General features: G+C 43.3%; 4 protein-coding genes across 5 annotated transcripts; all 4 read right to left on the bottom strand.

Annotated features, from left to right (window-relative positions):
* Positions 1–1,073: 1,073 nt before the first annotated feature.
* Positions 1,074–7,931, bottom strand: LOC130529761 (tubulin alpha-1C chain-like). Its single transcript, XM_057040317.1, has 4 exons — positions 7,830–7,931; positions 2,744–2,966; positions 2,517–2,665; positions 1,074–2,437 (listed from the first exon to the last, which is right to left on the bottom strand). The coding sequence occupies exons 1-4, from the start codon at positions 7,830–7,832 to the stop codon at positions 1,460–1,462; spliced, it is 1,353 nt and encodes a 450-aa protein (XP_056896297.1). The 5' UTR covers positions 7,833–7,931; the 3' UTR covers positions 1,074–1,459.
* LOC130529760 (tubulin alpha-1C chain-like) lies at positions 5,668–7,957 on the bottom strand. Its single transcript, XM_057040316.1, has 4 exons — positions 7,830–7,957; positions 7,002–7,224; positions 6,778–6,926; positions 5,668–6,699 (listed from the first exon to the last, which is right to left on the bottom strand). Exons 1-4 carry the CDS (start codon positions 7,830–7,832, stop codon positions 5,716–5,718), a joined length of 1,359 nt encoding a protein of 452 aa, XP_056896296.1. The 5' UTR covers positions 7,833–7,957; the 3' UTR covers positions 5,668–5,715.
* Positions 7,958–8,181: 224 nt separating this feature from the next.
* Positions 8,182–10,896, bottom strand: bcl2l16 (BCL2 like 16). The gene is made up of 3 exons (XM_057040321.1): positions 10,752–10,896; positions 10,054–10,642; positions 8,182–8,923 (listed from the first exon to the last, which is right to left on the bottom strand). Exons 2-3 carry the CDS (start codon positions 10,531–10,533, stop codon positions 8,786–8,788), a joined length of 618 nt encoding a protein of 205 aa, XP_056896301.1. The 5' UTR covers positions 10,534–10,642; positions 10,752–10,896; the 3' UTR covers positions 8,182–8,785.
* Positions 10,897–11,006: 110 nt separating this feature from the next.
* Positions 11,007–13,700, bottom strand: LOC130529759 (tubulin alpha-1C chain-like). 2 transcript variants are annotated; one of them, XM_057040315.1, is made up of 4 exons: positions 13,565–13,693; positions 12,617–12,839; positions 12,390–12,538; positions 11,007–12,311 (listed from the first exon to the last, which is right to left on the bottom strand). In XM_057040315.1, the coding sequence occupies exons 1-4, from the start codon at positions 13,565–13,567 to the stop codon at positions 11,334–11,336; spliced, it is 1,353 nt and encodes a 450-aa protein (XP_056896295.1). In that variant the 5' UTR covers positions 13,568–13,693; the 3' UTR covers positions 11,007–11,333. The 2 variants fall into 2 exon arrangements, with proteins under 2 accessions (XP_056896295.1, XP_056896294.1); XM_057040314.1 differs by having other exon boundaries at positions 11,007–12,538; positions 13,565–13,700.
* Between the last annotated feature and the right edge of the window lie 1,057 nt (positions 13,701–14,757).

The raw sequence follows: 14,757 nt of genomic DNA, 5'->3' as shown, positions 1-14,757 counted from the left end.
GTTCATTACATGCAGCTCCGCGTAGGACGCTTGGGTCGATAATGTTTGGAGTTTTCAACATAGAGTTCAATATACAGTGACACCTACTGGTCGGATTTATCAACTGCATCTTGACTCTCCAAAGAACCTGCTCAGTTAACTCCACTCCAGAGTTGAATAGACAGCTTCTGTTTAATATAACTTGGGTCAAATAAATAACGTTATTTTTAATTGGTTGATCAATAATTTAAGAAATGACCTCAACGACTGCACAACCAACTCTGACCACTAGAGGGCAGTGCAGCACACAACAATATAGCGGGCCCTATACTCTGCATGGAGAGTCCTGCCAGTTAAAGGCTAAATAAGTAATCAGCTTTTACAAAAACTCAAAAGAGGTTTTTAATGATATTTTCCTCCATATTTCCACGATACTATGGAAAACAAAAACCTAGGGGGAAAAAGCCCAATTTCTTTAAGCACATAGGTGATATCAAGAAGCCGATGTGACACTTCCTGCTTCCGGAACGTGCCAAGCAACACATCCGGTCGTTACCCTGGTTACTGATAAAGGATGATCGCTTCCTTTCGCCGATATTGTTGTAGTCTTCCAGGATGGTTCGCCTTAAAACAAGGACTAATCCTTAGGTTTCCACTAATAAGAAAAAAAATTAAATACATTTTAATTCTGACAGGAAATGCGTTTTTTCGTTTCCTCTCAAAAGATTAACGTTGTCTAGCATTTTTCCTTTTTAAAATGAATGTATTTATCTACACACGTCTACTTACTTATTCTACCTTTAAATGTAGATGTGTTGTTAATTGTTATATCGTGGAAGATCTGCATGTATATACAGGCCAAAACTTTTTTGTATTTTAGTTTTGTAAATACATGCATTACTAATAAAGCCAAAAATATATAAATTTTCAAACAACTGGGGACAGTGTATGTAATTTAAAGCACTTTGTTAGAGTTGAAACAGAAATATTCTGCCCTAGTAACCTCCCTCCTGTTGGAAGTTCCAAAGGCCGAAAGTCATGTTAGAGTTGAAATAGAGCAGTAAAACCCTGCGTGAATCAACAAAAGACACAGGTGGCCTTGCAAGGGAGAGCAAGCAGCAGTTCACTCTGGAACACCCTCCGTCGCTCTGCTGCTCCTCTGCAAATCTCTTTCTTTATTCACATCAGCTTGTTATCTTTGTGGAATTCTTTTTTGGTTTCAGATAACAATCTCACAGTAAATCTGGTGCTCTGGACATGTGTACTAAATCAAGAGAGGTGAAAAACACTCTGTTTCTTATTTATCTACTTAGGTGCTAAACATACAAATGCATTTAAATGATTATAGAATAATTATTCTCACATTTCCCTCCCATTTATCCTGAAAGATAACTGTGGAATGGTTCTAGCATTCCTGACCAGTTTGCTGGTAGATGAGCATACATGTTGTGCTTATTCAAAAGTTACAAGGGAAGACAATTTAATACTCCTCTCCATCTTCATCCTCATCTCCCATAGTATCAGCTCCCACCTCCTCATAATCCTTCTCCAGAGCAGCCATGTCCTCTCTGGCCTCAGAGAACTCACCCTCCTCCATGCCCTCACCCACGTACCAGTGAACAAAGGCCCGTTTGGCGTACATCAGGTCAAACTTGTGGTCCAGACGAGCCCAGGCCTCAGCGATGGCGGTGGTATTACTCAGCATGCACACGGCCCTCTGGACCTTGGCCAGATCTCCACCAGGCACAACAGTGGGGGGCTGGTAGTTGATGCCCACCTTGAAACCGGTGGGGCACCAGTCCACAAACTGGATGGTGCGTTTTGTTTTGATGGTGGCAATGGCAGCATTCACATCTTTGGGGACCACGTCGCCACGGTACAGAAGGCAACAGGCCATGTACTTGCCGTGGCGAGGGTCACATTTCACCAACTGGTTGGCTGGCTCAAAACAAGCGTTGGTGATTTCGGATACGGTCAACTGCTCATGGTAAGCTTTCTCAGCAGAGATGACCGGGGCGTACGTGGCCAGGGGGAAATGGATACGAGGATAAGGCACCAAGTTGGTCTGAAATTCTGTCAGATCTACGTTGAGGGCACCGTCAAATCGCAGAGAAGCCGTGATGGAGGACACGATCTGACTGATCAGCCTGTTCAGGTTGGTGTACGTGGGATGCTCGATATCGAGGTTCCGACGGCAGATGTCGTAGATGGCCTCGTTGTCGACCATGAAGGCGCAGTCTGAGTGTTCCAGGGTGGTGTGGGTGGTCAGGATGGAGTTGTAGGGCTCCACCACAGCAGTGGACACCTGGGGAGCCGGGTAGACCGAGAACTCAAGCTTGGACTTCTTGCCGTAGTCGACGGACAGACGCTCCATCAGCAGGGAGGTGAAACCAGAGCCGGTTCCACCTCCAAAGCTGTGGAACACCAGGAAGCCCTGAAGGCCGGTGCACTGGTCAGACTGTAAAGAGACAGTGGAACACATGAGGGGAGAAATCATGTAAACTCAATGTTGACCTGAAGTTGAACTTGCAACCCACCAGTTTGCGGATCCTGTCCAGCACTACGTCGATGAGCTCTTTGCCCACAGTGTAGTGTCCACGAGCATAGTTGTTGGCAGCATCCTCCTTGCCAGTGATCAGCTGCTCAGGGTGAAACAGCTGGCGGTAGGTCCCCGTACGCACCTCATCTATGGGCAAGAAACAAACCTATAGGAGGGTTTGATGGATGGGGGATACAACAGTTGTAGAAGAACAGCTAAATTTACCAATCACAGACGGTTCCAGGTCTACAAAAACAGCCCTGGGGACGTGTTTTCCTGCCCCGGTCTCACTGAAGAAGGTGTTGAAAGAATCATCTCCTCCTCCAATTGTTTTATCACTGGGCATCTGTCCATCAGGCTGGATCCCATGCTCCAGGCAATACAGTTCCCAGCATGCATTGCCAATCTGGACCCCAGCCTGACCCACATGGATAGAGATACACTCACGCTGTGGGGAAACAGGAAAGGTGTTATTATTAAAAGGATTTGCAGGTTTTACACACACACACACACACACACACACACACACACACACACACACACACACACACACACACACTGCGTAACATGCTGAATGACTCTACAATTATTTGGAATATGAAGAAGCGGCCTGTTGTAAAGAAAAAGGGATCATCATGATCCGAAGCTACAGTCACATTTCCTTCATATCACTAGTATAAGTCAGAAAAATGTACTTGAATGATGTATAATCAATATCATGCCTCCTCAGATTTATAAATTAATTGTCCGGGTAAACGGACCATTTTAAACACACTGGCAATTATTTATTTATTTTTTGTGCAAACAGGTTTTGGGTTCAGAAGCAGTTTTCAGATGAAAGAACAGATGTGCCAGAGAAAGGACATGGGCCTTTTGGCGACTATGTCATCTTCATAGAATAAAGACCTGATAGCAGACCCCCTTTTGAAGCTAGCGGGGGACGATCTGAGACAACATACAAGAAAAAAACTTTGTACTCACCATTTTTTTTCTAAGTATGTGACAACAGAATTAGCTTAAGTGGAAGAAGAGGGTTAAGTTCTTTCTCACAGTCGGGCCTGAACGAGTCCTTTATGAGAAGTACCGTAAATGACAGCGACGTGTTGGGTGGGGCCTTTTATAGTCTCTTCCCGACAGAACAGTGCTCTGGAACCGGATTGGTTGAGGGACAATGCATCTAGATTCTCATTATCCATAACACATCTTTTCACTTTAATGAACTTCAAATGTATTATTTCATTTTCCTGGACAATACATTTCTTATACTCAGAATTCAATGTGGGTGCAACTTAAGACATATCAAACAGTTCTTTGACATTATGCAGTGCATTAGTCCAATCTTCTTGTGAATCCACTTCTTCTCCTTCATCCAGTAGAGGTTCTTCCATATGCAGCAAAGCACTAGTAACAGCCGAACCCAGGAGCCGATCAATGCAACCCCGAACAAGAGGTACGACACAACAAGTTAATATGGCTAATACTATCAGTACTGTCCCGATTACTGCCCCTGTCTTAAACAACAGTTCCCTCTATCTTAAAATCATGCCCATAAACCAATCTAATGGGGAACTGCCGTCGTCAATCATTGCCTTCTGTAATTTGGTCAAATTCTTCAGTGCACTGTCTATCAACTGGCCATCTGCATCATTTTCTGCGATAAATGTGCAACAGTAATCTCCCACCATCGTGCAAAATCCTTCTTCAGATGCGGTCAATAGATCTAAGGCCATCCTATTCTGCAGTCATTAATCTCAACGCAGTCAGTTATTCTTTAACTCCTGTAAGAGCAACCTTTGTCAATTAGTAAACACTTTCAGTCTGTAATCAACAGTTTCTAATCTTAACATGTTCTTTGCCATACCTACCCAAGGGAACAGACTGTTAACAACCTTTTCTCCCTCTGTCCAGTGTTTAATCTCTTGCGGTACATCTGTTCCCCATGCCGAGTCATGTGGTTTGAAATCTATATTTAAGTCTCTCCTGCGACCCGACTGTGGAACGGTTCTAGCGTTATTAGCATAAATTATGACTGTGTTATCACTGAGGTGGACCGGAGCGCACACTCCTGATCAGTTTGCTGGTAGGTGAGCATACGCGTTGTGTCCACAAAGCCACCAACCATTGTTGATCAAACACATGCCCTTATGTCCTGGTGCACCTTGTGAATAGGTGCAAGCGCAATTATAGCCACTTGGGCACGATTGTGTAGTCTTGTTAAACATATAGGAATCACAATGACGATCTTGGACACATTCTTTATTACAGGTTGTATAATTGTAGTTGGTTCGCCTTAGACAGAATGGTAGGTAAATCAGCATTGTACTTTGTTTCCAATCTGGATCTTTTGTTACCTTGCAGGGCGTATAGATGATCCTGCAAGTGTGAGCATTAAGCGTTCCTAGTTGTGTCTGACCTCGCGCATAACAGTACGGTATGTGTGATTACCCATTATCTGCACGGGGATTTTGTATTGCTCAATCTTTCCCGCCATTTCTCTCAGCGGTTCTTGAGTGCAATTTTTATGGATGTACTGTGTTCCACTGCTTAATTGAATCTTATACACTCCCCTTTGGCCCACTCCTATGTGAAAAAAACAACGCCCTTCCGGGTCCTTTATTGGTTTGGCGGTCACTCGTGGGGTGTGTACGGAGACCGGTAGCATTGAGCATGCGTAGCAATTTGAATGGTTTTGGTTGTGCGCCGTGACGTGAGCATAGCGCCACCATGTGTTTAAACTGCAAGTATGCGGCAATTCTCTACTGGGATGTAACCATGAATGTTCTAATAGGAAAAACAATTAGATACATTTTAATTCTGACAAGAAAAGCGTCTTTTCTTTTCTTCTCAAAAGATGAACGTTGTCTAGAATTTTTCCTTTTTAGAAGAAATGTATTTATCTACACGTCTACTTACTTATTTGACCTATAAATGTAGATGTTTTGTTAATTGTTATATCTTGGAAGATCTGCATGTATATACAGACCAGATCTTTTTTTGTATTTTAGTTTTGTAAATACATGCATTACTAATAAAGCCAAAAAATATACATTTTCAAACAACTGGGGACAATGTATGCAATTTTAAGTACTTGCATCAACAACCCAAAAAGGGTTAGATAAACATAGGAATAAAAGCAGTTAGGAGACCAATAGGATAAGCAATCAGGCTTTATTCATAAGTTACAAGGGAAAGACAATTTAATACTCCTCTCCATCTTCATCCTCATCCTCATCTCCAACAGTATCAGCTCCCACCTCCTCATAATCCTTCTCCAGAGCAGCCATGTCCTCTCTGGCCTCAGAGAACTCACCCTCCTCCATACCCTCACCCACGTACCAGTGAACAAAGGCCCGTTTGGCGTACATCAGGTCAAACTTGTGGTCCAGACGAGCCCAGGCCTCAGCGATGGCCGTGGTATTACTCAGCATGCACACGGCCCTCTGGACCTTGGCCAGATCTCCACCAGGCACAACAGTGGGGGGCTGGTAGTTGATGCCCACCTTGAAACCGGTGGGGCACCAGTCCACAAACTGGATGGTGCGTTTTGTTTTGATGGTAGCAATGGCAGCATTCACATCTTTGGGGACCACGTCGCCACGGTACAGAAGGCAGCAGGCCATGTACTTGCCGTGGCGAGGGTCACATTTCACCAACTGGTTGGCTGGCTCAAAGCAAGCACTGGTGATTTCGGCTACGGTCAACTGCTCATGGTAAGCTTTCTCAGCAGAGATGACCGGGGCGTACGTGGCCAGGGGGAAATGGATACGAGGATAAGGCACCAAGTTGGTCTGAAATTCTGTCAGATCTACGTTGAGGGCACCGTCAAATCGCAGAGAAGCCGTGATGGAGGACACGATCTGACTGATCAGCCTGTTCAGGTTGGTGTACGTGGGACGCTCGATATCGAGGTTCCGACGGCAGATGTCGTAGATGGCCTCGTTGTCGACCATGAAGGCGCAGTCTGAGTGTTCCAGGGTGGTGTGGGTGGTCAGGACGGAGTTGTAGGGCTCCACCACAGCAGTGGACACCTGGGGAGCCGGGTAGACCGAGAACTCAAGCTTGGACTTCTTGCCGTAGTCGACGGACAGACGCTCCATCAGCAGGGAGGTGAAACCAGAGCCGGTTCCACCTCCAAAGCTGTGGAACACCAGGAAGCCCTGAAGGCCGGTGCACTGGTCAGACTGTAAAGAGAGAGTGGAACACATGAGGGGAAAATCATGTAAACTCAATGTTGACCTGGAGTTGAACTTGCAACCCACCAGTTTGCGGATCCTGTCCAGCACTACGTCGATGATCTCTTTGCCCACAGTGTAGTGTCCACGAGCATAGTTGTTGGCAGCATCCTCCTTGCCAGTGATCAGCTGCTCAGGGTGAAACAGCTGGCGGTAGGTCCCCGAACGCACCTCATCTATGGGCAAGAAACAAACCTATAGCAGGGTTTGATGGATGGGGGATACAACAGTTGTAGAACAGCTAAATTTACCAATCACAGACGGTTCCAGGTCTACAAAAACAGCCCTGGGGACGTGTTTTCCTGCCCCAGTCTCACTGAAGAAGGTGTTGAAAGAATCATCGCCTCCTCCAATTGTTTTATCACTGGGCATCCTTCCATCAGGCTGGATCCCATGCTCCAGGCAATACAGTTCCCAGCATGCATTGCCAATCTGGACCCCAGCCTGACCTACATGGATAGAGATACACTCACGCTGTGGGGAAACAGGAAAGGTGTTATTATTAAAAGGATTTGCAGGTTTAACACACACACACACACACCACACACACACACACACACACACACACACAACACACACACACACACACACACACACACACACACACTGCGTCACATGCTGAATGACTCTACACTTATTTGGAATATGAAGAAGGGGCCTGTTGTAAAGAAAAAGGGATCATCATGAGCCAAAGCTGCAGTCACATTTCCTTTATATCACTGATATTAAGTCAGAAAAATGTACTTGAACGATGTATAATCAATATCATGCCTCCTCAGATTTAAAAAATTAATTGTCCGGGTGAATTTTTTATTTATTTTTTTTATTTTTTTTTGTGCAAACAGGTTTTGGGTTCAAAAGCAGTTTTCACATGAAAGAATAGATGTGCCAGTGAAAGGACATGGGCCTTTTGGAAACTACGTCATCTTCATAGAATAAAACGGGAAAATCCTTTAAATTTATAGGATTAAAAACGGACATGTTCATGATGTTCTAGACTTTAGACCTGATAGCAGACCCCCTTTTGAAGCTAGCGGGGGACGATGTGAGACAACATACAAGAAAAACTTCGTACTCACCATTTTTTTGTGACGACAGAATTGGTTTAAATAGAAGAGGAGGGTAAGGTTCTTTCTCACAGTCGGGCCTGAACGAGTCCTTTGCGAGAAGTAAATGACAGCGGCTTGTGGGTGGGGCCTTTTATAGTCTCTTCCCGACAGAACAGTGCTCTGGAACCGGATTGGCTGAGGGGCCCACAATGGTCAATTCTTATTGGTCACAATAACCCACCACGAGCTATTCCGGAAGCGTCTCAGCAGCTAAATGTCAGCCATAGATCAAGCCGCTCCTTTTGTTTCATGTCGTATAATTAAACATTTTTATATGGAGTCAAATTCGGAATATAATTGAACAGATCAATGAATTTGTCGCTGGCTTTTGATGTAAGTTTATTGATATCCTTTCTGGAAGAAAAAAAAGCTCATTGCGCACTATTTGATTAACATTTATAAAAACTTAAAAGTTTTATTTAAGAAGCTTTATTTAAGAAGACAATTGAAATGGATTTGATCAAAAGACGGTAATAATCATGTGAAGTTGTCGTGTATGTGGCCATCTGGTGGGTTTATGAAGCAAGAATAACATTTGGAAACCATTTAATTTCCGTTACTTTCTTACACAACGAATCAAAAAACACGAAAATCTTTGGTCTAGTTTGTTGTAGAATACAAATTTATTGGCCTTACATAAAACAACAGAGAGGATAACAAACTAGATTATGCCAACAATATTAAAAAATAAATGCGCTATTTAAATAGGACGTGGCTCTAACAGTTGTCATCGATGGTAAATATAGAAATTTCTTTATTGTTCAAATAAAAACTGCAAAATAACCTGTTTATTGCTGAGCAGTTGTCTGGTGGTTTTTGACTCCTTTCTGCAAAACCATTTGCCCTCCTGGGGATCATCAGGAGACCCTTGAACCTCATTGATATTTAGATATGGTAGCTAAATTTTACAGAGCTTCTTGCCATAATTATGTGACAGTGCTGATTCGTTTCCACAAGAAGTAGGTGAGAATACTGATGGTCAGGGTCATCAGTGTCCAGCAACACAGTTTCTTCACCTGGCCCTCCAGGCCCTGCTTCTCTCCAAAGCGTGACTCAAAGCCGCTCTGTCAACAACAACAACAAAACAGTAAAGGGAAGCTTCAATTTAAAGCAAACAATTGAGTGCATTGTAAATTAAATATGGGATGACATTTACAAAAGATCCACTGATCCTTTCATTCTCTATTCATTATTTCATCAGTATCTGTACAGCAGGTTTTCCACTTTACAAAATAAGTCAGTTACTCAACGGTACCTTGTTTAAAATAAAGATGAAGTTAAAATATCCGTGCCCAAAATAGCTGACAAGGTACCCCATTGCGGCTTCTATTATAGCATATTTGGAAGCAAATTATGATTGATAATTTGTTTCCAAATTGGCTATAATTTAAATCCTAGTTACTGCTGCGTGTCACCCATCACCGTGCAGACTCAAAAATCCACATTCTATCTGGATAGATAGACTCATGCTGTGGAGGAACAGTAGAGGTTTTATTTAAAAAAATAAAAAAAATAAAAAAGTTTTGTAGGTTTTAAATACACGCACAAGCTCTGCATCACATGCCGAATGACTCTATCCTTATTTAAGATGTAAAGAAGAAAGAGACTGTTGTCAAGAACAGAATACAGGATCATCATGACTGGAATCATCTGATCAAAAGCTTCAGTCACATTTCCTTTACATCACTGGTATTAGGACAAAAAAAAGGTTCTTCAATGTTGTATATAAAGATAAAGTTGAAACATCTGTGCCACACAGTTGTTATCAAGGTATTCTTGTTGTTGTTTCCAGCTATTTATACTATAAGATTGATCATTTGTTTGAAAAATTGGTATAATTTAAATCCTAGTTACTGCAGCTGGCACTCATCACCATGCAGACTCAAAACTCCACATTCTATCTGGATCAACTGTTAAATGCCGGAGAACCTGCAGATATACAGTACTATAGCAGTGGCAGATTATCCAGACTTTAGCTCGCTGACATTTTGCAAAGGAGTTGCAAAGCGTTAATAGACGAACACGTTGCTGTCGACTCACCACCATGTTTTTCCAACTTTGGGATGTGAGTAAATCAGGGTGCAACTGGACAGTGATCCGAATGCAACAATATAAGCCAAAAGCTTTGTGTGTAATGGCCTAAATAGTGTTCTATATAGTAACATATGCTTCATCGTCATCGGCACATACTCACCCATCCACCCTTGTCTCGTATATGGGGGCAGATGACCCTCTCCACATAGGCCCCAACACACTCCTTCAGCTGGGGCAGGACCACCAGCATGCCCCTCTCTTTGCAATGAAGGGCCATCTGGCCGGAGAGCACATACACCGACAGCACAGCGCTCCAGGCCAGGTCTCTGCGTCGCCCTCCGGGGACGGGGGGGAAAAAGTGTTCATCCAAGATGCTCGTGAGCATGGAGCAGGCCGTCTTCTCTGTCACATCTTGGAAAACTCGAGGCCAGCGTCTGAAGAATATGGGAAATCGGTTGAGGAGCTCATCTCCAGCATGACGCAGGGCCGCTGTGCAGGCTGTCGGGGCAGGACCCATGGTGCCATCTGAGCCTCCTGTAGTTATGTAGTCTATGTAATCATGGGCCATAAGAAAAGCCTCCCTTACCAGCGGGTCAGGACTGTTCACACCCTCTTTTTTCATTGCTTCTGACTGACACATGGCCCAAAATGCAGAATTATTCCTCAAAAATCTGTCTCCTCAATAGTTCAAGATGTCAGTTTCATTGCAGAGTAAACAACGCCATTCTGTACGTCACCGTGGTTTGTCACTGTTAACACGAAAGACAGAGATAATCCCAGTAATTTGGGAAGAAAAACATGAGCATTTAAGAAACTCTAGAAATTATAACTCATCTCGCCTAAACAAAAACACCTTACCAGTAAATACAGACGTAGTGAGGGTCAAAGAGGAGAGAATACGTGTCGTGCTGGTCTGATTCCGTCTCCCAGTCCCCCAACTAGCTAAATATAGATCCTCTACTGCAAAGTGACACTGATCTTCACCCTCAGTCATGGCCACTGTGTCAAAGGTTTCCAGCACAAAGCTAAACAGCACAACACCAGCAGAGTTCAGGCTCAAGATCACCTATTAAAATAGTTCAACTCAAGTTGAAGACAAGAATTCTCAAAATATGCAGTTATCAGTTACTTTTATTTCAGCCACTCCATTAACAGCAACTATTGCATTTAAGAACCAAATTTCTTCATCTCAGTTTAAAAAAAAATTCAACAATGGCAATAAATTTTATTTTAAACAATCACATTGACATTTAACACTTCTCCCCGGGCTCATGAATAGAATAACTGCTGTGCTCTGAGCATGGGTCCAAATACATTTCACTCATGAGTTGCAACGTCTCCCATTGAGCTTTTAGAACTTTAGTCATGAAACACAAACGTGTAAAACAAAATACTTCAATTCAGCTTTTGAAATACTTTCTCAAATCAGCCACCTTCACATTAATACTCCTCTCCCTCTTCATCCTCCTCTCCCAGGCTGTCTGTGCCCACCTCCTCATAATCCTTCTCCAGAGCAGCCATGTCCTCTCTGGCCTCAGAGAACTCACCCTCCTCCATGCCCTCACCCACGTACCAGTGAACAAAGGCCCGTTTGGCGTACATCAGGTCAAACTTGTGGTCCAGACGAGCCCAGGCCTCAGCGATGGCGGTGGTATTACTGAGCATGCACACGGCCCTCTGGACCTTGGCCAGATCTCCGCCAGGCACCACAGTGGGGGGCTGGTAGTTGATGCCCACCTTGAAACCGGTGGGGCACCAGTCCACAAACTGGATGGTGCGTTTTGTTTTGATGGTGGCAATGGCAGCATTCACGTCTTTGGGGACCACGTCGCCGCGGTACAGAAGGCAACAGGCCATGTACTTGCCGTGGCGAGGGTCACATTTCACCAACTGGTTGGCTGGCTCAAAACAAGCGTTGGTGATTTCGGATACGGTCAACTGCTCATGGTAAGCTTTCTCAGCAGAGATGACCGGGGCGTACGTGGCCAGGGGGAAATGGATACGAGGATAAGGCACCAAGTTGGTCTGAAATTCTGTCAGATCTACGTTGAGGGCACCGTCAAATCGCAGAGAAGCCGTGATGGAGGACACGATCTGACTGATCAGCCTGTTCAGGTTGGTGTACGTGGGACGCTCGATATCGAGGTTCCGACGGCAGATGTCGTAGATGGCCTCGTTGTCGACCATGAAGGCGCAGTCTGAGTGTTCCAGGGTGGTGTGGGTGGTCAGGATGGAGTTGTAGGGCTCCACCACAGCAGTGGACACCTGGGGAGCCGGGTAGACCGAGAACTCAAGCTTGGACTTCTTGCCGTAGTCGACGGACAGACGCTCCATCAGCAGGGAGGTGAAACCAGAGCCGGTTCCACCTCCAAAGCTGTGGAACACCAGGAAGCCCTGAAGGCCGGTGCACTGGTCAGACTGTAAAGAGACAGTGGAACACATGAGGGGAAAATCATGTAAACTCAATGTTGACCTGGAGTTGAACTTGCAACCCACCAGTTTGCGGATCCTGTCCAGCACTACGTCGATGAGCTCTTTGCCCACAGTGTAGTGTCCACGAGCATAGTTGTTGGCAGCATCCTCCTTGCCAGTGATCAGCTGCTCAGGGTGAAACAGCTGGCGGTAGGTCCCCGTACGCACCTCATCTATGGGCAAGAAACAAACCTATAGGAGGGTTTGATGGATGGGGGATACAACAGTTGTAGAAGAACAGCTAAATTTACCAATCACAGACGGTTCCAGGTCTACAAAAACAGCCCTGGGGACGTGTTTTCCTGCCCCGGTCTCACTGAAGAAGGTGTTGAAAGAATCATCTCCTCCTCCAATTGTTTTATCACTGGGCATCTTTCCATCAGGCTGGATCCCATGCTCCAGGCAATACAGTTCCCAGCATGCATTGCCAATCTGGACCCCAGCCTGACCCACATGGATAGAGATACACTCACGCTGTGGAGAGGGAATAAAGAATAAACAAGTTATTGTCGCCTCAGACACCAACACTATTTATCACACGATAAACCCATAAATTAAAACAGAAGAAAGACTCATCTGTTAGGAATTATGATACAACACATCACATGATACCAAACAAAGTTTCTCCAGAAAATTTCTTCTAAATGACAAAGAATGCAATCGGGTACATTCTTTAAGATATACGAGATTTATGGCCAGTTAGATCTATAGAAGTTTTGTGGGATTGCGCAACATATGACGAAGTTAATCTATGGGATCCCATGAATATTCAGTGGTGAATCTGTATAAAATTATATATAAATGCCAACAAAGTTTAACAAAAACTTCCTATGGAAAATAACCAATGTACAGTGAGGAAGAATAAAAGAAGAAAACCTCAGTTAAGTGACACGAATAACGGTCGGTACCGCGCCCTTTTTAAAGTGGTACGTCTCACTCCAAGAGTAATGTCCAGAAAGTATACCAGACTTTAAGTAATTTAACTTATATGAACACCACAAATATAGCGTCTTAAAAAAAAAAACACAAAAAATCCCAAATGAATCAAATGCGAAGAATCAAGTTCACAAGTGACAGGGAAGTCAATCACCACCCAAATCTCTTTTTTTCCCCGATTTAAACGTTGTATATGTGTCCGGAATTGAAACAAGGTTCGCATAAGTCATCACAAAAGTATAGAAAGTCCGTATTGTACTCACCATTTTTTAAAACAATTCAAGTGTGCAGAAATTGACATATGCTTTCCGTTAGGCCGGGCGGGCCATATATATAACGTTCTGGCCGACACGTTGAATCTGATTGGTTAGAGAGGCTCACGTTGGTTCTATCCTCACTTCTCATTGGTCCAAATGTACAAATCAAACCAGTCAGGTAACGTCAGGAGGGGGAAAAAATATTTTTAAAAACTTTATTAAAACGCGTGCCACGCCATAACAATGGTACACTCATTTATTAAGTATTCCTGCACACAACAAAAGAAGTCACACCTTCGCCGTAGACAACCGAAAAATAACTACAATTCTAACAAATATGAAAGAATGAAAGAAGTGGGGAATAAATAAAGGAAGAAAATTACAAAGAAAAGAATATAAGAGATGGGAAAAAATGCATTTCAGTGTTGCCAGAAATGTGTACAATATATTTGCATGTGTATAAATGATCTGTTTCAAATAGTATAAACCAGAGCAAATTCATTTTGACAAGTAGACCGTGAGGGGGATTTAGCATATCAAAACTATATATTTTGCGATTAGATAGATAGATAGATAGATAGATAGATAGATAGATAGATAGATAGATAGATAGATAGAGATAGATAGATAGATAGATAGATAGATAGATAGATAGATAGATAGATAGATAGATAGATAGATAGATAGATAGATAGATAGATAGAAATGTCATCGTCTCACATATGCAAAAAAAGCTGCTCACATTAAAATATCGCCTAACAAGTGCATAAATGTTGTCAATTCAAATTACTGTATTGAGTCATCTTTATATCCACGTTGATCTCAGTTTCACTACCATCTCCTAACCACTAGAGATCCCCATATAACCATGTTAACCAGGTTAACCATGTTAAAGACGTGCGGTTGTTCACTTTCTCTACCAGGCAGTCCTGTCTTTCAGGCTTCTCAAAAGCCTTCTCAAAAGTTGCAACGTCTTCCTGTTCTCCATACATTGAATAACAAACCAATTATTCAGATTATCCTTAATATACACTATACCAGCCAATCTACACACTTTGATGGGATGTACAATGAAAGAGGCTATGTACATCAACATGAAATATATTTCCCCTTAAGTATAAACATAACAACTGTCAAGAAGCATTTGCAACGCTCTCCAGTGTTTAGTTGACATTGCAACATAATGAAAACTAAATCCT

This window comes from Takifugu flavidus, chromosome 8 (assembly GCF_003711565.1).
Source record: "Takifugu flavidus isolate HTHZ2018 chromosome 8, ASM371156v2, whole genome shotgun sequence".
Lineage (NCBI taxonomy): Eukaryota > Metazoa > Chordata > Actinopteri > Tetraodontiformes > Tetraodontidae > Takifugu > Takifugu flavidus.
Note: the sequence above shows the minus strand (reverse complement) of the source record. Positions and strands in the feature narration are given on the sequence as shown.

Excerpts from the sequence above, each read along its gene's own strand:
- LOC130529760 (XM_057040316.1), bottom strand. Across the intron at positions 6,927-7,001 it reads CCTGGAACCGTCTGTGATTG|ATGAGGTGCGTTCGGGGACC; the intron begins GTAAATTTAGCT and ends TCTTGCCCATAG. Across the intron at positions 6,700-6,777 it reads TGGACAGGATCCGCAAACTG|TCTGACCAGTGCACCGGCCT; the intron begins GTGGGTTGCAAG and ends CTCTCTTTACAG.
- LOC130529761 (XM_057040317.1), bottom strand. Across the intron at positions 2,666-2,743 it reads CCTGGAACCGTCTGTGATTG|ATGAGGTGCGTACGGGGACC; the intron begins GTAAATTTAGCT and ends TCTTGCCCATAG. Across the intron at positions 2,438-2,516 it reads TGGACAGGATCCGCAAACTG|TCTGACCAGTGCACCGGCCT; the intron begins GTGGGTTGCAAG and ends GTCTCTTTACAG.
- bcl2l16 (XM_057040321.1), bottom strand. The coding sequence starts at position 10,533 with ATGTGTCAGTCAGAAGCAATGAAAAAAGAGGGTGTGAACAGTCCTGAC. Across the intron at positions 8,924-10,053 it reads TACGAGACAAGGGTGGATGG|AGCGGCTTTGAGTCACGCTT; the intron begins GTGAGTATGTGC and ends TGTTGTTGACAG.
- LOC130529759 (XM_057040314.1), bottom strand. Across the intron at positions 12,539-12,616 it reads CCTGGAACCGTCTGTGATTG|ATGAGGTGCGTACGGGGACC; the intron begins GTAAATTTAGCT and ends TCTTGCCCATAG.